General features: G+C 38.1%; 1 protein-coding gene across 3 annotated transcripts in view; it reads left to right on the plus strand.

Moving 5' to 3' along the window:
• The window catches only part of LOC145786740 (poly(U)-binding-splicing factor PUF60-like), a 160,853-nt gene that overhangs the window by 121,067 nt on the left and 19,129 nt on the right, over positions 1 to 20,657 (plus strand). For all 3 annotated transcript variants that reach the window (XM_082598487.1, XM_082598471.1, XM_082598479.1), the window contains exons 6-8: positions 4,450 to 4,586; positions 19,910 to 20,028; positions 20,323 to 20,461. In XM_082598487.1, the coding sequence (XP_082454613.1) occupies positions 4,450 to 4,586; positions 19,910 to 20,028; positions 20,323 to 20,461 (395 nt within the window). The remainder of the gene's footprint in view (positions 1 to 4,449; positions 4,587 to 19,909; positions 20,029 to 20,322; positions 20,462 to 20,657) is intronic.

The following is a 20,657-nucleotide window of genomic DNA, read 5'->3' on the forward strand; positions in this document are numbered from 1 at the left end:
AGCATGCAGTGCTGAAACAATTCCAGAAAATTTTTTCTATAGTTTGTTCGTTTTTATAGTTTTTCTGTAAGACTAAGTTGTATATATAATAATCTGTATCCCAATAAGTTTTTTTTGTATTCCCAACAAATAAATGAAATCAAGAAAATACACACAATCAATTAACCTTTCTGGTGCTCAAAAGTTGATCCAACCACATTGTCTGCTGGACGAGGGACTCTCACTCATATCAATCAGCACTGAACTGAGGATGGATGACAAGTGGCTCTGCGTGCCCCATCCTGTAAGTAACATCTGCAGTTCTGCACCCAAGCTGCTTGGGCCAAGCAGATACCAAAAGAAACTTGTCAACCAAGAGCCTCCACCCGAACGGCACAGCTGCACCCACTGCACCTCTGCAGATAGGCTAGCTATTCCCAACTACACCCTAGCCGGGTCTACCTTAAGAAGCAGGAAGCATGGCACTGCCACGTTTGTGCATCAGAGCCTGAAGTGGACCTTTGTCTACCAATCTCCAACTGATGCCGAGATTGAGTGGGTGTGCATTTGTATCTCACACTACAACATCGTCAACATCTACAATCCCCCACCCTCGCGAATGTTGCCACCATCCCTTCCAACGTTCCTCTTCCCCAGTCTCTACGCTGGCAATTTCAACTGTCAGCGCATCGCCAGGGGCTACAACGACACAAGCAGCGACAGAGAATTGCTGGCTGACTGGGTCTCTACAAACCATCTTGCCCTCCTATTCAATCCAAAGGAATCGGCCAGTTTCCACTCCGGCCGCTGGGGAACAGGGACAAACCCTGACTTGACCTTCGCGAGTGTCGACAGCTCTCTTCCATACAGACGTGTGCTTGAGAAGTTCTGGTGGTCACAACACTGGTCGTCCTTCATTATTGCCCCAAAAACTTGTGGCTCCTGTCCCGAGTTTACTGGTGAAGCAATGGAATTTCAAAAAAGCCGATTGGAATCAATACAGCCTCCTGACCAATGAGTCTGCTGCAAAGTTACCATCACCTGAAACATGCAACACAGACAAGGCATACCAGGACTTCTGCAATGCCATAATAACTGCGGCAAAGGCCACAATACCACGTGGCCATTGAACCAGCTATATACAATACACCATGCTGGGATTCTGAGTGCGAGGCTCTCTATCACTCCTACCTAGGCATCACACTGGTACTGTTTCTAACACCGCCGTTACCAGACTACTTGAGAGGCTGGATGCAAAGAAGCTAGAGCGAAGTAACGAAGCTGTCCAAATCATCGACTTGTCACACTCAAGCCGCAAAACATGGAACATCATCAACAACCTCACTCGGTGCTCAGCAAACTCCCCCGCCAGTACCCCAATTCTGCAAATGCTATTGCTTCCCAGCTTGTGCAGAACGGGGTCTACATGACAAAGGACCGCAAGGCATGTCGCTAAGGAAGTATCTGCCTTGTGGTTACTGGTTACGTAGATTCCTCTCTTCCTGCCTGCACCATCTCACAAACCCAAAAATTTGGAGAAGAGCTTTAGTAGTTGTGATCCCTATGCCTCACAAGCCACCAGAGAACCCAAGGAGTTATCATCTGATATCCCTCCTCTGTGTTTCTTTCAAGATCTTTGAAAGACTGATACATGCCTGCGTCAATCCAATCATCGATGCGTTCCTTTCAAAAGAGCAAGCAGGGTTTCGGTGCGGAGAATCCATCGTAGATCAGGTCACACTTGACCCAAGACACCGAGCATTGCTTTGAGGAGGCCGGCCCTGTCTTTCCAGATGCACAGCTATCTATGATACCATATGGCATCGTGGCCTTACTTGCAAGCTGCTTCGCCTGCTTCCTGGCCGACATATGGTTCATGTGATTATGGAGCTTGTCAGGAATCGAAGCTTCACCCTCACCACCGGCAGCTCACAGCGAAGTAGACCGAGACGCCTGAAAAACGGCGTCCCACAGGGATCGATCCTGGCTTTTCAACATCTTTTTTCTTTTTTCCATTCTTTTCAACATCTACACCCATGACTTGCCAACCACGGTCTCCGCAAAATACGCTTATGCGGACCGGAATGGCCCGTTTTGTCGTGTCTGATTGGGTGAGTCCGATTCAGCTAGCCCGATTCGGGGAGTTCCCTATTCGTCGAGAACCTTTTTCGGCGAGTTCCCTATTTGACGAGTTTTTGAAATTTTTAAAGGAAATTATCGAGCGATTTTTGAAAGGTTATCATTGCCGTTTTTACATCATTTTAACGTCGCTAAACGTTGAAATCGTGCAGAAAAAAACAAAAATAAAATGTTTGAACTAGTAAATTAAAATTTGTCATGTTTATGTCATTCGTTTATGTTTATAAGTTAGTACTTTTGAATATTTAAAATGATTACTTTGACCATAAACAGATGAAACCAAGCAACCACACGGCATTTAACATAATATATTAAACTGAACATAAACTATAAACTACGAACGTTTTCGGCCATACACATGTTAGCCCTTTTCAAGTAACGAAAAAATAACTGATTTTAAATCTACATTGAAATGAATAACTGATTTACATACTAAATTGAAAACGAAATGCATAAGAATGAAACGGCAAAGCAGAGGAGAAAGGCACATCACATGGCGGTTAATTCTGCAAGGCAAACACGCATCATAATGATGAATTAAGAAAAGACGTTAAGCAAATAAGAAGCACCTGCGGCAAACAACTGCGTATTGGGGCTAGGATTGCATGATTTTATTAGCAAACCCTCGTGGATTTTAGTGTCAAATTCGGTGAAACATTTACGCACAAGTCTAAAAGATTTCAAGGATGGTTTGTTGTTTAAACATGTTGTTGTTTTTGTTGTTTAATGTAGTGTGTAGATCAGTTATTTATTTCAATGTAGATTTAAAATCAGTTCTTTTTTTGTTACTTAAAAAGGGCTAACATGTGTATGGCCGAAAACGTTCGAAGTTAATAGTTTATGTTCAGTTTAATAATATTATGTTAAATGCCGTGTGGTTGCTTTGTTTCATCTGTTTATGGTTGCAGAAAGTCACCTCTTTACCAAAATTGTATGATTACTTTGGATCAACAAATGTGTGGACAGCTTGGATTGAAAGGAAATTATCGGGTACTGTAGCCTAGTTATCCCAACCAGCAAAAATTTGTTTCAAGAACCCAGTTAGCCTAACAGTTCATTTTTACATCGTAGTAACAGAATGAAAAGGCCATCCAAATGTGTGGCCTACAGCTTGGATTGAAAAGAAGTTATCGGGTACCGTAGCCTAGTTATCCCGACCAGCAGAAATTGCCGTTTTTACATCCTTTTAACGTCGCTAAACGTTGAAATTGTATAGAAAAGACAACTTCTGCTGACTACGATACGTTGAAACTGAGAAACATTAACAGAAGCCCTTCGATTTGTTCCAAGAACCCAGTTAGCCTAACAGTTTATTTTTACATTCATTCAATGTCTGAATATTCAATAATATTCAATCGTTGGATTTACAGAAGGCGCCGTTGGATTTTCAAAAACTTGTCGAAAAAGGCTCTCGCTGAATAGGGTACTCGCCAAATCGGACTAGCCGAATCAGACTAGCCGAATCGGACTAGCTGAATCGGACTAGCCGAATCGGACTAGCCGAAGCGGACTCGCTGAATCGTACTTACCGAATTAGTAGCAGACATTATGCGGATGACCTGGCAATTCTTCACTCCACAAAGTCATGAGAAAATCTAGAAGACACCTTCAGCCAGGACATGAAAACTGTCTCAGTTTATCACCAGAACTGGCGACTGAAACTCAGCGAAACCAAAACTGTGACAGCACCTGCCACTACCACGACAGGCATGGTTGCGCCTCAACCGTTTTTGTACCGGCGTTGAGTTTTTCCGCTCAACCATGCACCAATGGGGTTTGGCGTCTTCCCTCTCATGTGAATGTGGCGCCGAGGAACAGACTGCTGACCACATAATCAATGACTGTACCATCAAGGCACCTAACGGAATGGAGTGTTTGCGCTTCATGGATGATGAAACCAAAGACTGGCTGCTCTCTAGTAGCCTTCCAGTGTAGTCCGGGAGCATCGTGAATCTGGGGTGGTAAAAGGATAGACCCTCGGCCCCAGAGGCTCACACGACGACAAGCACTGAACTGCTTTTTACCAGCTTCAAAACAAATGGTTTCGGGATAGCTTTGTCCTTCTAACTTTCTTCAGATGTAGGCCTAGTTGTTCATGTTTCCTGAAGGCACAGTGCTGCACAAAACATTGTGAATTTGTTATTTTTCTTCTAGTTTGACCATTGTTATCCAACTCATTCACTTTGCTGCCAATCAATGAAATCTTTTAATTTTCTTACTATAATGTCCACTACAATAACATTGTTTTCAAATGAGGTCATCTTTTGATTTCTAAGAGGCACAAATTTTAACCTCAAAAAGTTCCATTTTTACCCTCAATCTGCTTTGCAGGGTGTACATTGCTTCCATTCATCCTGACCTTGACGAGAGCGATATTCGATCTGTATTTGAAGCGTTTGGACAAATAGTATCTTGTCAACTAGATCGAGATGCTATGACCAGGAAACATAGGGGATATGCTTACATAGGTAGGATCTAGAATATGTTGTGTAATTTGCCGATTTATCAAGTTTGATTAGTGATTCACAAACATGTGTGGACTAAGTTTCCATATATGCATCTCAAAACATTTTTGATGCACAATTACACATATCAAGCAAAAAATATAAAACAGGAAAAGCAACAAAAAAGCTTCATATTCATTCGTATTAACATTGGTATCTTGTTTCAGAGTAAATGCAGAGATAGGCACTGGGGCGCTACTAGCACGCTATCTTTTTTCTAATGTAGCGGAGCGAAGGTACGCTACATTTTTTTATGTCACACTCCCGCTACCACTGCTCTCTAATTTAATGTGAAAAAAATGACTCATGTTTGGAGTTTTTTGTGGAAACAATGCGTGAAAAAATCAAGATAGAAATCATTCAACAATTATGGGAAACATCAAGCCACGTTAATACCGACAAAGTGACACTAACACCACTCATGGTTACAAGGATGAATTTTTTTTGTGTGTTGGTGCCATCGCATGAAAGGTAAAAAGTCACTTTTGGAGGACTTTTTCGGACAGATGCAAGTCCTTGAGCTTTGCCAGCGAGTTAAAACAGCTGTTTATTGAGTAGGCTATAACACTCCCGCTTCTTCCAGGATTATGGTGGGTAGACTTTTCTTTGTTGAAAAAGACGTGCTGAAGCCAAAGCGGGCAAGATTCAGTCACTTGCATTTTGAAATGCTTGTATTTTTGGTAGTTGCATAATGCGTTTCACCTAGGATGTGTTTTCAAATACGTCATTAAAATGGCAGTGTAAGCACATTCGAATTTGATTCCATTCGTTTTCAAGGTCGTTTTGACTTCACATAAGTTCACAAAGTTAAATAGTGCTTCCTAGTGTCGTTTTCAGACAAAAATAGCAGTAGTGTGTGCTAGTTTTGGTCCGAGTAGCGCGCTACGTTCACGGTAGCAGATGCCCACTTCTGAGTAGGTGTAAGGTGGTGACCACTGATCACAGTCCAAGCCTAGACTATTAAAGGAGAGATACGGTATCAAAGTAAAGAAGCTAGACCTACTAAGCACAGCATCATTTTTTCAATCTTGACATAATAATACATCATCTCGACGTTTGGAGATGCATGCTGAAGATGATCGATTAATCAATACTTTATACAGGGAAATCAAGAACATATCTGGAAGCGCAACTGATGTCCTCTTGGTTCTCAGAGGAGGGTGTGTTATGACAAAGTGGTGCCAGATTTTGTCCACATTTTCTGACAAAAAGCTATTTGTAATCAAGTGGGTCAAAAATCAGCCGATGATTTCTAGTCAAGCTTTGACTAAAATTTGCAACAACTTTACGAATTATTTCAATTTTTAAAGTGATCTCTTGACAACTTATTAATGCAAAGATACCAAAAAAAGTACTAAAAATTAGAGTATTGGTAGTGATAATAGGGGTGGGCAAATAAAGGCATTTTGATAATAGTATTTCCAGGACCCAATTTTTTCATGGCCATTTTTCTCTCTGAATAAGAATCTGATGAGTTCTTTTGTCTATGACGTCATTTTAGGTTGGCCATTTTAGACATTTTATGACAGTTATGACATTTTAGGTTTGAAAATGGCCGCTGAAAAATTGATATTTTCTATCAATCAGATGAAGATTTAATCATATGGGTCATGTAATATGTCTAAATATAGGTTGTTTGGGGCGTAGATTCTAAAAATTAACTCAGTTTTGCGATTCACTGCATTGCTGTGGCGATATCATCTGAAAGTATGAAAAAAAACGCTTTTTACATGAAAAATTAAAATGTTTTAGTGTGTTTCACCATCTAACAGAAAATAATCATACGAATATCTTATTGACAATCATTCCCGCATAATTACACATGCCAGTTCACATAATTCTGCTCAAAAGAGAGTCCACAGTCGTTGTAATGTTGGATACTGGCTTTAGTACATTTTTAATGGAGGACTTCAGTTCTTCTGCACCAAATTTTTTAACCCGGTGTCGTCCGTCAGCCGCCTTAACTCGTCTCATTTGTCGAATTTCGGGTGCTTTAGTTAGTCGAAGATGGCTAACTTCGGCTAAAAGTTGTTTTCCACTCAAACATTCCAATAAATCAAGCGATGTACTTGTAACTGGACCGCCATGCAACTTGCACAAGTCGATCTGACGTAAGGTCTTGTGTCTTCTTGTTCTTTACTGTAGATCTGCTTTTTTAATCAGTGAAAGTTTTTTTGTTGCCTTGACAGTAGCCAGAAAGTCCGATTCCAGTTTTTTCACGCTGTTGACTTCTTCTGAGCATCTTGCCCATTTCCAGCGTGCTTTCCTTTCCAATACAGATTTTTGTTCAAAGCTGGAGTCCACCAGTAAGTCATTTGTAAAAACCACATTTTTCCGCGAGTGTGTAGTAACAGACGTACTCCCACCTGTAGCTTAACTCTTATACGATTGTCAAATTTTGCAAACTGTGACTCGCAGCCCAAATTTGTCAAAGGTGCCTGCTTCAGTGCTTCTCTATTTACGCCCAAGTTTACATCTTGCCACAGGAATTCGACTGCCGAAAGTTGCCTCTCCACAGAATCAATAACTTCCCCCATCACTGCAGCTTCCAACTTATCCAGACCACTTGGTTCGCCTTTTCGCTTGGCCTGCATCACTTCTTTCATCACATTCAATTTTTGATAAAAAAAACCTTCACTCCATTCCAATTTCTGTCATCATGCTGTCACCTTGTCAGTCTCATCAATGCCCAAAAATTGCATCAGAGGGAATATGATTACATTTCCCATTTTGGTGTAGATTTCTGAGCATCGAGTGAACCATTCATTCTGAACGTATGCAGCAACTGCAAGCACCAACTTATTGCTGATGATGTCTACCACTTGGTTAAAGAACGCATCTATGTGCACACGATGTTGCAAATACAACCGCGCTAAATCTGCAATACGCCCAAATCGGTTAGATACAAATCCTCTGAATCCTCGGTGATCAATATTATTATCTTCCATCCACTGTGTATACTAGTCATTGTAAAGCGAAACACTGTGAGACGCATGACTTGGCGAAAATAACTTAGCGAGTGCTATGAGTCCAAAGGTATGAACTGGTGTGCCATGGGAGCCGAAGACTTTCTCACCAACAGTTAGTGGTAAGAGATTTTGCAATCCAATTTTCTGCTCAGCATTTTTGTACACTTTATCTATGCCGTGGTCAACACACAGTATTATGTGAGCACAACATTTTAATCGCTTGTTGGTGTCTATGTCCAGTAGGGTGTGCCACTTTGTAACTTTTTTTTCATAACCAAGGTCTCAACCCATTTTGGGGTTCCTTTTAGGACCAAAAACTATCCCAAAAATTTTTGGGGAAAAATATTCGAATTTAGTGGCGCCACAGAGCACTTCGGAGCAAATTTGGCCAAAATCGCTATATCTGACTGACCGGTAAGGATAGAGAGTTGATTTTAGGCTCTATTGAAAGGTAATCATCATGTTTCTATATGCTTTAAAAGAACATTTTTCTCTAAAACAAACAGAAATTAAGTTATTGCCAAAAAACTGATTTTCGCTGAATTTTTGGGCATTTTTACTGTATTACATAGTATTGCCTTACACTTTGTATAGGTTTTAGCAGATTGTTTTATTGGTAGTTTGGTGTTGTACAATACATGTTAATAAGTGAGTTTATTCCTATCAATGTACAGTAATTTCGTTCTCTTCTCAAGATCACATTGTCCTTGCTAAGCTAAGGCTTGTCAACGAATGGTACTATGTAAATAAAAAAAAATGTGCATGTTTTTTTACTAAATAAAACAAAACAAAAAAGGATAATACAGCACAGACGATAAAGAAATTTACAGCAGAGTCACAATATCTTAAATTACAGTCCAGATGAAGTGGAAGCAAGATCAGCATTTAGCAAAGTTTCTTTCTTTTGGTTCGGAACCAATCTTCTTACTTCTAGGTTTGAAAAAGTGCAGATTTCTGCGCCTTGTTCTGGGTTAATTTGTTATATGTCTTTGCTAATAAAATTGCCCTTTCTGCAGCGTCATTGACTACATGCATATGCTCAAGTGAATGTTTAGCAGCTATATAGGAATCATTTTTGCTCCTTGTTCTAGCATGTTTTTCAATGAAAGCACAAACTAAGTTGCTCCTGTGTGGAATGAGCCAAGAATCTGGTCCAAACAAGTTATTTATGTTGGTTGACATTATTATTTCTGCAGGTGTGACTAATTTTTCTTAGTTTTTCAACGATGATTCTGAAGCTGGTTCATATTTTAGCAATGTTTTACGACATTTTTCCTTTTCTTGCACAGACGATAATGCAGAAAACAATACCAAAAATACAAATGGTTCACTAAGATTCCACAGATGTTGCATTAGACGGTTTATCATTGCTGCAATAAACTTTGAAAAAGATTCTGGAAGGTCATTCTTTTTTTTAAGTTCAAAAAGAGTTTTAAGCAGATGGAGATCGTTATATGGAGCATCAAATGGAACAGGTGCGGTTATCAATGCAGGAACATGAATAATATCAAAAATAAGGAAAGAGATCTATGCTCGTTTGCTTCTTCCTCGGTAATTTTATTGAGTTGAACAAACTGAAGAGAATACAGAGCAAGCTTTAACTCACACAGTAATTTGGCCATCCATCGGGCATGGCTCACTGCACCAATGCTTTTGATCATAGGGGCTATCATGTCATGGGGATATGATGTAAGAAATGGCAAAGAATACTCAAGAACCTCTTGATAGTTATCCTTTAGTGGGAGGTTTTTTAATGCATTTGTTGCAAATTTAACAAAGTGTTTAACATATGAGTCAAGGCTTCTGCTAAATGTTAGAAATGGAAACTAGTCATTTACTCTGATGTTTAGCCAGACATCTTTCATAATTTTGTGAAGGCCAGTCTCAGGAGAGCTTGATTTACCAAGAACGGTTTCAGCAATATCACCCACGACTCTCTCATAAATATGATGACGACAATATACATGCAACAATTTCTGACCAACATGATTTTTAAGTCTAACCATTGCTAGTCTAAATCAGTCTAATTACTGTCTAACTTGTTTGGACCAGATTCTTGGCTCATTCCACACAGGAGCAAGTTAGATTGTGCTTTCATTGAAAAACATGCTGGGACAAGGAGCAAATATGATTCCTATATAGCATATAGCTGCTAAACATTCACTTGAGCATATGCATGTAGTCAATGACGCTGCAGAAAGGGCAATTTTATTAGCAAAGACATATAACAAATTAACCCAGAACAAGGCGCAGAAATCTGCACTTTTTCAAACCTAGAAGTAAGAAGATTGGTTCCGAACCAAAAGAAAGAAACTTTGCTAAATGCTGATCTTGCTTCCACTTCATCTGGACTGTAATTTAAGATATTGTGACTCTGCTGTAAAATTTCTTTATCGTCTGTGCTGTATTATCCTTTCTTGTTTTGTTTTAATTAATAAAAAAAGCTTTGGTAGAGAGTTTGCTTTGTTGAACCACAGAGAAATAAAACGAAGTTACTTTGTTTTATTTCTCTTTAGTAAAAAACATGCACATTTTTTTTTTATTTACATAGTACCATTCGTTGACAAGCCTTAGCTTAGCAAGGGCAATATGATCTTGAGAAGAGAACGAAATTACTATACATTGATAAAAATAAACTCACTTATTAACATGTATTGTATAATACCAAACTACCAATAAAAAAATCTGCTAAAACCTATACAAAGTGTAAGACAATACTATGTAATTCAGTAAAAATGCCCAAAAATTCAGCGAAAATCAGTTTTTTGGCAATAACTTAATTTCTGTTTGTTTTAGAGAAAAATGTTCTTTTAAAGCATATAGAAACATGATGATTACCTTTCAATAGAGTCTAAAATCAACTCTCTATCCTTACCGGTCAGTCAGATATAGCGATTTTGGCCAAATTTGCTCCGAAGTGCTCTGTGGCGCCACTAAATTCGAATATTTTTCCCCAAAAATTTTTGGGATAGTTTTTGGTCCTAAAAGGAACCCCAAAATGGGTTGAGACCTTGGTTATGAAAAAAAAGTTACAAAGTGGCACACCCTAATGTCCAGTTTGTCCAGTAAAACATTACAATCAGCCACCCGGTCAGACATCCAAAAGTCAATTTGACTCTTGATATCCTCCACAGTGCAGTTCGCGAGGACAGCTAAGGTTTTCAATTTGAAATTGTACGCTTTCGCTCCGTCTTCACTGTATATTGCATTACTTAGTGCAACAACTAGTCAACCTGGGTGTAGACAAAGGAGCCTAAGGTCAGTAAATATGATAAAATTACACACAGAAGAACTCTAAGGCGCTTTCAGACTACACCTACACGTAAGTTCACAGAAATTGGAATCAAAAACCTTTCACACTACACATAAGTTGACGGAAGCTCACGGAACGGTTATTCTCCTAATTCAAACCGTTCTTGTGGTAGACCACTATGATATGGCAGAATATGGCGATTGTATAAGGTTTTGTTACATCACATTCAGAAGTTTTTTTCAGCTCAAGATACCGGTAACTTCCAATAAAGGTGGAGATCTACCTCTTCGACTCTGTTGCTCATTTCGTTTCGCACAGAAAGCAAAATAACTTGCAAACAAAAATGGAAAACATTATCGTTCTGACTAAACCACCACAGTGTCAAAAAAATCTGAACGGCAAGATTTGCAGCACTAAATGCCAACACCCACGGGATAAGCCGCTAACCTCAAAACTCTCAATAGCCTAGCCTAAGAACCTGGACCCAGCGAAACAAAAAATCGGGATGTAAGTTTTCTTGAGCTGACGGAAGTTCGCGCGCCATTTTCGCTTCATGTGTGAAGTTCAGTGAACGAAGTTCGCGGAAGTTGACAACAGCCACGAACTAAAAGGACAAAAACGAATATCCGTGAACTTCCATGCAGTTTGAAAGTGCCTTCTCAATCTTCCTGGTAACATGGTTGCATACTTGCATATAACAAGAAGCTCAAACGATCATTGGCGTAATAAATACACAAATAATAACCTAAAAATGATCTTTTCTGCAGAAAAATACAAGAAGGTGTCATGCCAGGTAGCTAAAAGTGCTTTTATTGTATTCTTTGACCCTCAAAACATATGTTTAGACATATTGCACAGGTATATTCGTCTCACTCGTATGTCCTGAGAGCAAAATAGCCATTTTTGGCCGCCATTTTGAAAATGGCCACTGAACCAACCTATTATGACATCATAGAGCAAAAAAATCAACGGATTCATATTTACCAGCCCAAATGGCATTAGAAAAAATGGGTCCTGAAAAATCGACCTGAATTTGCCCACCCCTAGTGATAAATTTAAACCAATTATCCCTATCGCAATAACAACTCAAAAATGTTGTAATATTACATTCATTACTTGACTTATCCAGTAATGCTATCTTCAGCTACGCTGATGATGCGCAACAGTAGCTTATTTGATAAAATTATAATTTTTCATGATGTAGCCTGTTTTAAACATCGTACAATTTTAAACACTACTCAGACAGCAAATCAACTGTTTTTTACATCGATTCAACATCAGCAGAAATTGAATGAATGTGAAGAACAGTTGATTTGCTGTCTGGGGACTACAATAGTGAGTCGATAAATTAAAATTGGTTGCAAATTTTGGAATTGACTTCATTAACAAGCATTAATCTACTTTGGAGCAAATCAATCATTTATGCTGAAACAAAAAATGGCAACACTATGATTTAACGCACCCTACTCTGAAAGGGTTTTCGCATCTCGTACTTCTTAAAATCCCTGATTTTATAATAAGGGGTTTGCAGCATCTTCTGTCACAGGTGATACTGTACAAGGCCTAGCCCTTGACATAGTTTGAGATATTGTTAGGGCAGGGATTCTTATCTGGGAGTGCTTGCACCCCTTAGAAGTGCGAGAGTTTTTCCTAACGTTGTGTTGGAATGGTGAATCGTTAGGTTTACTTATAAAAGAATAAGTAAAGAATCTTGCAGATACACTCATGAAACTTTGTTTCCAATTTGTTTCCAAAATTGCTGAACATCTGCAATTACTGCATACTTTCATTGATGGATGTTTCTCATGTGGAAAGCTAAAATTTTATGATACCTGGATTCGGCATCCTTTCAGAATGAATCTAGAAGATATGGATGATGACAGTGACATTATGAAAAGTCTTGTCAATGTGACAAGTACCTGTGGAATCCAACTGGATTTTTTCTAAGAGCAGCTGAGCAGCCTGGGGCACTGTTGGGCTTCACAATGGAAAACGCATCCTGTATTGTCAAAAATGGTTCTCGGTGTGTTGCCTTCTTTTCCGACAACCTACTTATGCAAAACAGGATTTTTCTGCTGCTTAACATCAAAAATCGATTGAATCCTCAAATGCGAGTAGCACTCACCGCAAACATAACACAATTTGATGCCATCATCAACAGAAAACAACAGCAAAAACGCCACTTAACTTGTTGCTTGAATGTTGCACTCCTGATGGAATATCAATTTCAGCTCCGCCCTTAATAAATTGGTCAAAAAATGTGCTTGACTTGTAGAAAACCCTATATATTATATATCATGGAAAGAGTGTGAAAATTGCAATCAAAATATGACACTTAAATAGATGAACAACGTTTCTAATGTAAAAGTTTTGCCATCCTTTACCCACGTAATGATGAGAGATTTTCTTCCACAGGTGCATGTTTTTTTTTTTTTTTAATAAATGAATTTTGAATTGATGCACTAGAAAAACTTCATATTTTTGCAATTGTTTTTTTAATTTTAAGTCAAACTACACAGAAATAGCAAAATTCTCTCATAGGTCACTTCTCCATTATATATTGATAATCCCTTTTTGCATTTTGCACATAGACCTAACCAGGGGGGCAACTAGGGGGCTGTTTAGTCAGCATGACAGCCCCCTTTAATATTTGCAACTTCAAGAAGAGGGACGACTAACTAGACCAGAGGTGGGCAAACTTGTTTAATGAAAGAGTTACTTCCCAAAAATTACAACCACTTGTGATGAGCCGCAAACTGTGTAGCGTCAGTAAAATAGGTAAATAATGCAAGCTTTAAGTGAAATAACTTAACAGAAACAAAAAACAACAAACACAATATTAGGTTTTTGTTTGATTTGCTAATCTCAGAAAGTTTGGACTATAACTTATGTGTTATTAAAGTGGCACGAATTAATTTTTCCAAGCATTCATTTATTAGGATTGCAGGATGTCATGGTTTTACAAACTTCATTTCAGAAAATAAAGATTCACAACAATATATCCTGCTAAATACAGAAATGTCTTTTACACTCTGGAACCTTTTTTCCAAACTCAATTGTAGTGTGGCAGTAAAATTTTTTAGAGCCGTGTCTTGCATTTCATTCAGTTCCATTTCTAAAGCACACATGCTTGTAACAAACAGTTGGCAAACTGGACAGCCATATGACTATGTAGCGGACGCGTCGGTTAGTGCGCGCGCTCATATGCTGCCGTCCGTGCTGACGGCGACATTCCTGGGCAGAACAAGATTGGGGCTGGCAAGGAATGACCAGGACACGATGGTCTTCACACTGTCTATTTACTAACTGGCTTGACAGCTAATGCTTGACTACGAGATTGAATTCTCCAAGGCTCCGTCGTTTATTAATCGATCCACTATTTTCAGGAGAACAGAGATTTAAACATAGCGAACTAAGAACACTGAACTTTCAAAGAATAGAACTTCGACTTGCAGAAATCAAATAGCCAACTTGGTTGCAACCAGAAAATAATAGCGAACCTTCTTGAATCGTCTCGAATAATATAGTTGAATAGTAAAGTAAAATCTATTACAGTAAAGGTTTAGTAAAGTTCTCGATTACAAGTACCATATCCTTTACACCCAAAACTAAAATTCTCTGTCGAATGGTTGGCCAAAACGCGATATACATAGTTGCTGAGGAATGAAGCATCTGTAAGCTATAACGTTGAAAAGACGAAAGACTACGCATATGTGATTGAAGCTACAGTTGTAAGAATGCTTTTAGCTGATTGGCAAACGATTTCTTAAGAAGCAAGCAAATTCCTAATCAAATTCCTAATCATACTTCAGGAAGCCCGAAGCATACTTGCCGGTTGTCCTAGGGTTATACTTGCGTTAAGGAAGATTGAAAAGACCTAAAGTGAAAACGCAGGGCGCTACAACTACATTAGAATTTACAATGATATCAAAGCATGGTTTTAACTCCTGCAAATCTGGCTTTCAATTTCTCCTGCAATCTTTGCACTTTAATTTTGTATTCTTTCAATTTGGCCTGACCTTGCCTATTCATGAGAACATTTGTTCTCATACTGACGAAGAAAATGACAGAATATTTGGTCATAGTGGAAAACCATAATATCTTCGTGGGAAAGTTGTAACATAAAATTTTCGAATCCTTTCATCTGTATGCAATAACACCGAAAAAATACTCTTCTGAAAACGTCTTTTCACGAATTGTATTTCAGATGCAGAATTTGACGTGATGCCTGCCTTTTGTTATCTTGGTGACATGATTGAGCAATAGGGAGGCTGTATGGATCATTGCAGTGAGAGTGCAATTTGCCTGGAAAAATTTATTCCTTTTGGTAGTCAGGTCACGTATAGTAAGTAAGTGAGGAGTGATCGTCGAAGAGCGAAATTGCATTGATAATGCCATGGAATGATGGCTTGGTTCCAAGCACCTTTCTGATCAGATGACGATGGAAAAGCTGAAATTTAGGCTTGGCATGTATCAGCTTGAATGTCATGAGAAGGAGAAGGCTGCTTTGGTACGGACACGTGCAATGCATGGAAGAAGTCGCGTGTTCAAAAAAATAAAGTGTTTGACGTGCATGAGAATAATCCTGGAGGACGTCTAAACAAGCGTCGGCTAGACTACGCTGGAAAAGGTCTGCATTTGGCAGAACCACAGATCTCATGTCAGTCGACCTTCAGGACTGGTGGCATGAAGGAATGCCATCAAATGGCATAGACGTTTGTTGGCCAAATGGCCACCGACCTCGCTATATTGTGAACAAGAGACATTAAATCGTAGAGATGAATAGAACCACAAAACATCAAGTAAAACAAAACGCAATTTTCATATCCCTTGCATGAGGAAAGTATCATATCGTGTTACTTGTTTTATCAGTTATGTGAATGAAGATCAATGAAACACAATAACGTTGTTATTTACGCATGTAAACAACATTACGTTAAAGTCATTGTAGAAAGGGGTGCGAGAACTGGTTGGTGATTTCGAAGTGGTGCCAACAAGGAAAAAGGTTAAGAACCACTGTGTTAGGGGAATACGTTTTTCGTATATATACTATATAGATAAGCAAGTGAACATTGAAACAAGAGTTGTCAAGTGCATTAACTCAATCAGGTTATACCTTGAAAAATGCTCTGAAATATATTCTAAAAAGACATAATCAAGCTGGAGTAGGAAACCATAACGACAATTATAATTATGATTGTGCTCAGGGTTTACAAGGCGGCTGATCTTGGTGAATGTTTTACATATAGAGATAGGTCCACACAATGATAAGTACACACCATATATTTACGATTGTGCTTGTACGTTCTATAGTAAAATGCACAGTAGTTTCAGATAAGCAACAACCTTTACCTTCTTTAAGTCTAACATTCTGCGAAAATCCTTAACACTTTGCGTCTCAAAGGGAGGCCAGATTTGGCCCCCCCTCATATTTCCTTTGATTATTTGAAGCACAGTAACGCCATGCACTTGGTTTTTCTTGACTTTTCCTAAAATTGCCAGGCGGATCTGATGATATTAAATTTGATGCTAAAAGTTGTGTAGTTTGTGGTGAATTTGGTGAATTTTTGCTATTTCTAGCTCACTTCCAGCAAAACGTGAAATGGATTACATTGCGATAACAAGCCATAAGCTCATAATTGCTTCGTGCATCGATATGCACGAGCAGAGAGAAACATCCTCTTGTTTTCCTTTGTTTGGTTTGACCTCAATAATACAAAGCGCGTTATTTCTTATGCTACAAAAGAAAAGCCAGTGATCACAAAGCTGTTAATTAGAAACAATAATAGCAAACGTTTTTTGCGTTATCAGCTCTACAAAGAAGAATAGCAATCCAAGATCAAAATAGTAGGCTATGTAGGCCACAAACTATTCAAAACAGTTGTTTCAAGCAGATAATATTCATTGACGAATAAAAAACGTTACAATAAGAAATCTTCTCTTAGGTAAATGCATGAAAACCTGGTTTCGAAATAAACGTTCTATGGAAATGCTCTCATTGACAAAACTTGCAATTGAGGAAATGTATCACTGCAAATGCTTTTGGGAGAAGCTGGAGAAATAGCATTTTTGCAAACAGTAATTATGAGATACACTCAAAATTATGAGATATGCTCCATTTACACGTAGCAGCTAACTCGATGGCTTCCCTTCCCTGCTTTATGTCGCCTACTTGTTGTTATGTCCTGCATTTTTTGTTTCACAGTGCACTGTGTGTTGTTCCAAAGAGCGCAAAATAAAGATGACAATGCCTCATCTACATTACTAAATATTTTGTAATGTACTGTAGAAGAGGCATAAAGCTAAGCGTCACATAAGACAAACAACAAATCAGCTTTTTTCATCATTGATTCAACATCTGAATACGTTGCGCCAATGTATAAGAGGCCTGCTATTGTGAAGACCCGCCATTTATAAACGATCTGATTATACCAAAAGTAGGACAAACTAGTGGATCAAAGAATGAATAAACAATGCTGAGAAAACAAAATCTAAGTGACGAACAATACCGATGTCTTCATTTATCTTTGAAAAATGCTGCCTAAACTTATCAACAAAAAATACCGTAAATAACGGCAAGGATCCCGAAAGCAGAATTTGCTTGACTTTGGCATGAATTTAGTCAAACATCTACAGTAATAATTTCACACATACAATAACGGGCTCTCAACGGCTGTAAGATACATAATAATCAACCTGGTTCTGGGCGGTTTGTGTAACAGCTTAGGAGAAGACACTACTTGAAATGATGCACCACACAAAAGATTTTCAATGAAGACTGAGTCTAAAAACCGATGTGGATTGTGCTGCACAATGACTTCAAGTTTAGGACAGAAAAGGCACAAAAATATCACGATAAAAATAAAGACCTTGTGGGAAATTTTCGAGAATCATAACACGATGCAAATACCATAAACGCGTAGTTTGCATGCTGCTCTAAGCTGGCCGGCAACCACAAAGGTAGACAATACAGGCAGTTTATAATTCGAACAGCGCAATAAACATTATATATACGTAAACCGACAATTTTCTTTTACAAACGTTTTACGTCTAATGGTAAATATTCCCCCAACAATTTTTCGTGAAGCGCTTGCAAACCACGGTTTTGTAAAATAATTCATCATTATTATTTTTTACTTCTCGGATATTGTAAAACGTCATCAGCAAAATCACAAAAAAAAAATTCATTACTTCAATGTAGTAGGCCTAAGAATTTTTTATAGAATTGTAGCCACGTTGTTCCAACAAAGAAGCCATTTTTTGGCAATATAAAGTTATAGAAAATAATTTGCAATCCTGCAAATGTTTGGAAAGAATCTAGGAAGTCTACTCACAATCTGGCACAAAATGATTATGTTTATTGTATCTCTGCAATATTTTTTACGACAAACTTTGAAGCTTCGTTATAATCATTTTTATTTTTGAAGTCAAAACTTAATTTTTTTTTGGCCAGAAACATAATCGCTGCCTTGCTGATGTTGTCACCTTTACGCGTATTTTTTGTGTTTCAAACAATGACGACCCAGTCAGCAATCCAGTCCTTTTACATTGATTCAACATTTGTAAACGTTAAATTTATGTAGCTTTGCTGACTGTAGGTTATTTCACATTTCTTTTGTTTACGCATGTTCCTCAATTCGCTGTTGCATTGTTTCGATGCTGGCGGACTAAAAATGTATTTTCAAATTGATTGACGCAATCTTTAATAAAAAGTAAGCTTCGAACTTAGCTTTGTTGATGTAAATGCTGTATTTTTTGTGGATGTAATTTATGAGTCATGTTTATAAACACTCGTAAGCGAAATGACTTATGATGTAGCCTGTATGATATTTGTGATGCGACTTGACACAAATCCACAATTTCAAAAGCACCTAATTTAAACTTAGAAATTTCAGATAATTTCAACAACTTGTTCAATTGTCTTCTCTGTACTAAAAATATTCATACTACAAACTCAATTGTAGACCTAAAATACACAAACGAAGATGTAAACAGCTATTCAAGCAGGCTAAGCTGTTACTTATGAGAAATTTGGTTCCATAAAACTAGAAGCTAGCCATGAGTTTGGGAATGCATTAGTTTAGGACAAAAATGTAAGACAACAAACGCAGTTTTTTTTTTTTTTCAAATTCGTGTAACAATATTACTCTGATTGTAACTATTTTAGAATCAGTGAGTAGCTTACAATAAGATTTGATCGCAAGTCGTAAATCTTTATCAATGCAATGATTTGGCACACCGCACACACACTTCGTGCCTTCGATCGAGCTCATTGTTTTTCAGAACTTTGCATGAAATCGGAATAGCACGGTAATTAAATAGCGGCAAGATAAATCAAAATTGTCGTTTTTGGGTACCTTTGCAAAAATTGAAATATCAAGTTCAACATATAAAATTTTAAAATAATGGCTTTTCAAACTTATAGACAAATGATTTGTTTTCACACCAGTGCAACTTCTGTTGAAATAGCACCAGCGGATAACACGTAACAGCTGATTGAATTTGATTCAAAAACGGCCCCCCCTTGAGCAGTTAACTTCCAAAAAAACGTTGAAAAGCAAAGGGTTCAATTACTATTATGTGGTCTAAATTGGTTTCTTTTAGAAACTGTTGTTTCGCGTTCAATATCGACAACTTGTTTTGGCATACCAGAAAATATTCAAATTAAATAACACCATGGTGTGAAAATTGTTTGAATCGTCATAACACTTAGCAAACATTTTCGTTTTTCATGAAAACTTTATAAAGAATAGAAGCAATAAGCATATTGCAGATAATGGCTTGGAAAATATTACCAAATGTTCACCTGGTTTCGACACTGGGGTGATAAGCTACTAATGTATAAACAATACAATTGCTGAAAAATTAATATTATCTTCAAGATCACGAAACAAGCAACAGAAAACATATTTTACTTATGAACGGTATACAAAACGTGGTCATCAAAAAGCAGAGCAATCTTACAAAACTAACCAGCGTTGTAGATTTAGAGAAACGCCACTTTGCTTGTTTGATCAGGACAAAGTGTCTTAGCTGCACATCTCATACACTGTGTGTTTCTTTAGAATATGGGAAGCCTCAATCCTGTATTGATGCCATAACCAGCATGAACATGTTTGATCTTGGAGGGCAGTATCTTCGCGTTGGGAAAGCTGTAACTCCTCCTAATACTCATCTTCAAATGGTAACATGTTTATTCCTTGTTTCGATACAGTAACAATTAATTAAACAAAACTTGTATGAAAGCTTTGTTCATTGGTAAATATTATTTATCATCATCATAATATTATTAAGAGTGGTGTACGAGCATTGTACCAGCAAGTAGGTAAATGTATAGTTGTTGGACATCGCAAGTTCAACAGCGCTCGATTCGAACTCAGTATAGATGATTAGCATGATCATATTATTTACTTCAGTGATGTTAAATAATTTTTATGACCTGTTTCGAAAGTTCAGTGTTTCCATATTTACTCTTCAGTACACAACACCCGCGAACGCTTCATCACTTCCTGCGGCTGCTGCTGTTGCGGCGGCGGCGGCCACTTCAAAGATTATGGCACAAGAAGCAGCGAAACCGCTGATTCTAGCACAACAAGCTGCTGGAAGCTTACTGCCAGGTTAGCTTAGTTAATTGTGATATGTGCTGCATAAATAGAGTGACGTGTTGTCTTCCGATTCCGGTTGTCAGCTTTTAAAATCCCACTTTACCCCTTTTAACAAGATATCTTAGCTAATTGTTCACTTTGTGCTTAAAGAAGAATTGCGCCTGACTGGGTGTATCGGCATTATACGTTAGTGGTTTTCAACCGCTGT

The sequence above is a fragment of the Aplidium turbinatum genome, chromosome 2 (assembly GCF_918807975.1).
Source record: "Aplidium turbinatum chromosome 2, kaAplTurb1.1, whole genome shotgun sequence".
In the NCBI taxonomy this organism is placed as follows: domain Eukaryota; kingdom Metazoa; phylum Chordata; class Ascidiacea; order Aplousobranchia; family Polyclinidae; genus Aplidium; species Aplidium turbinatum.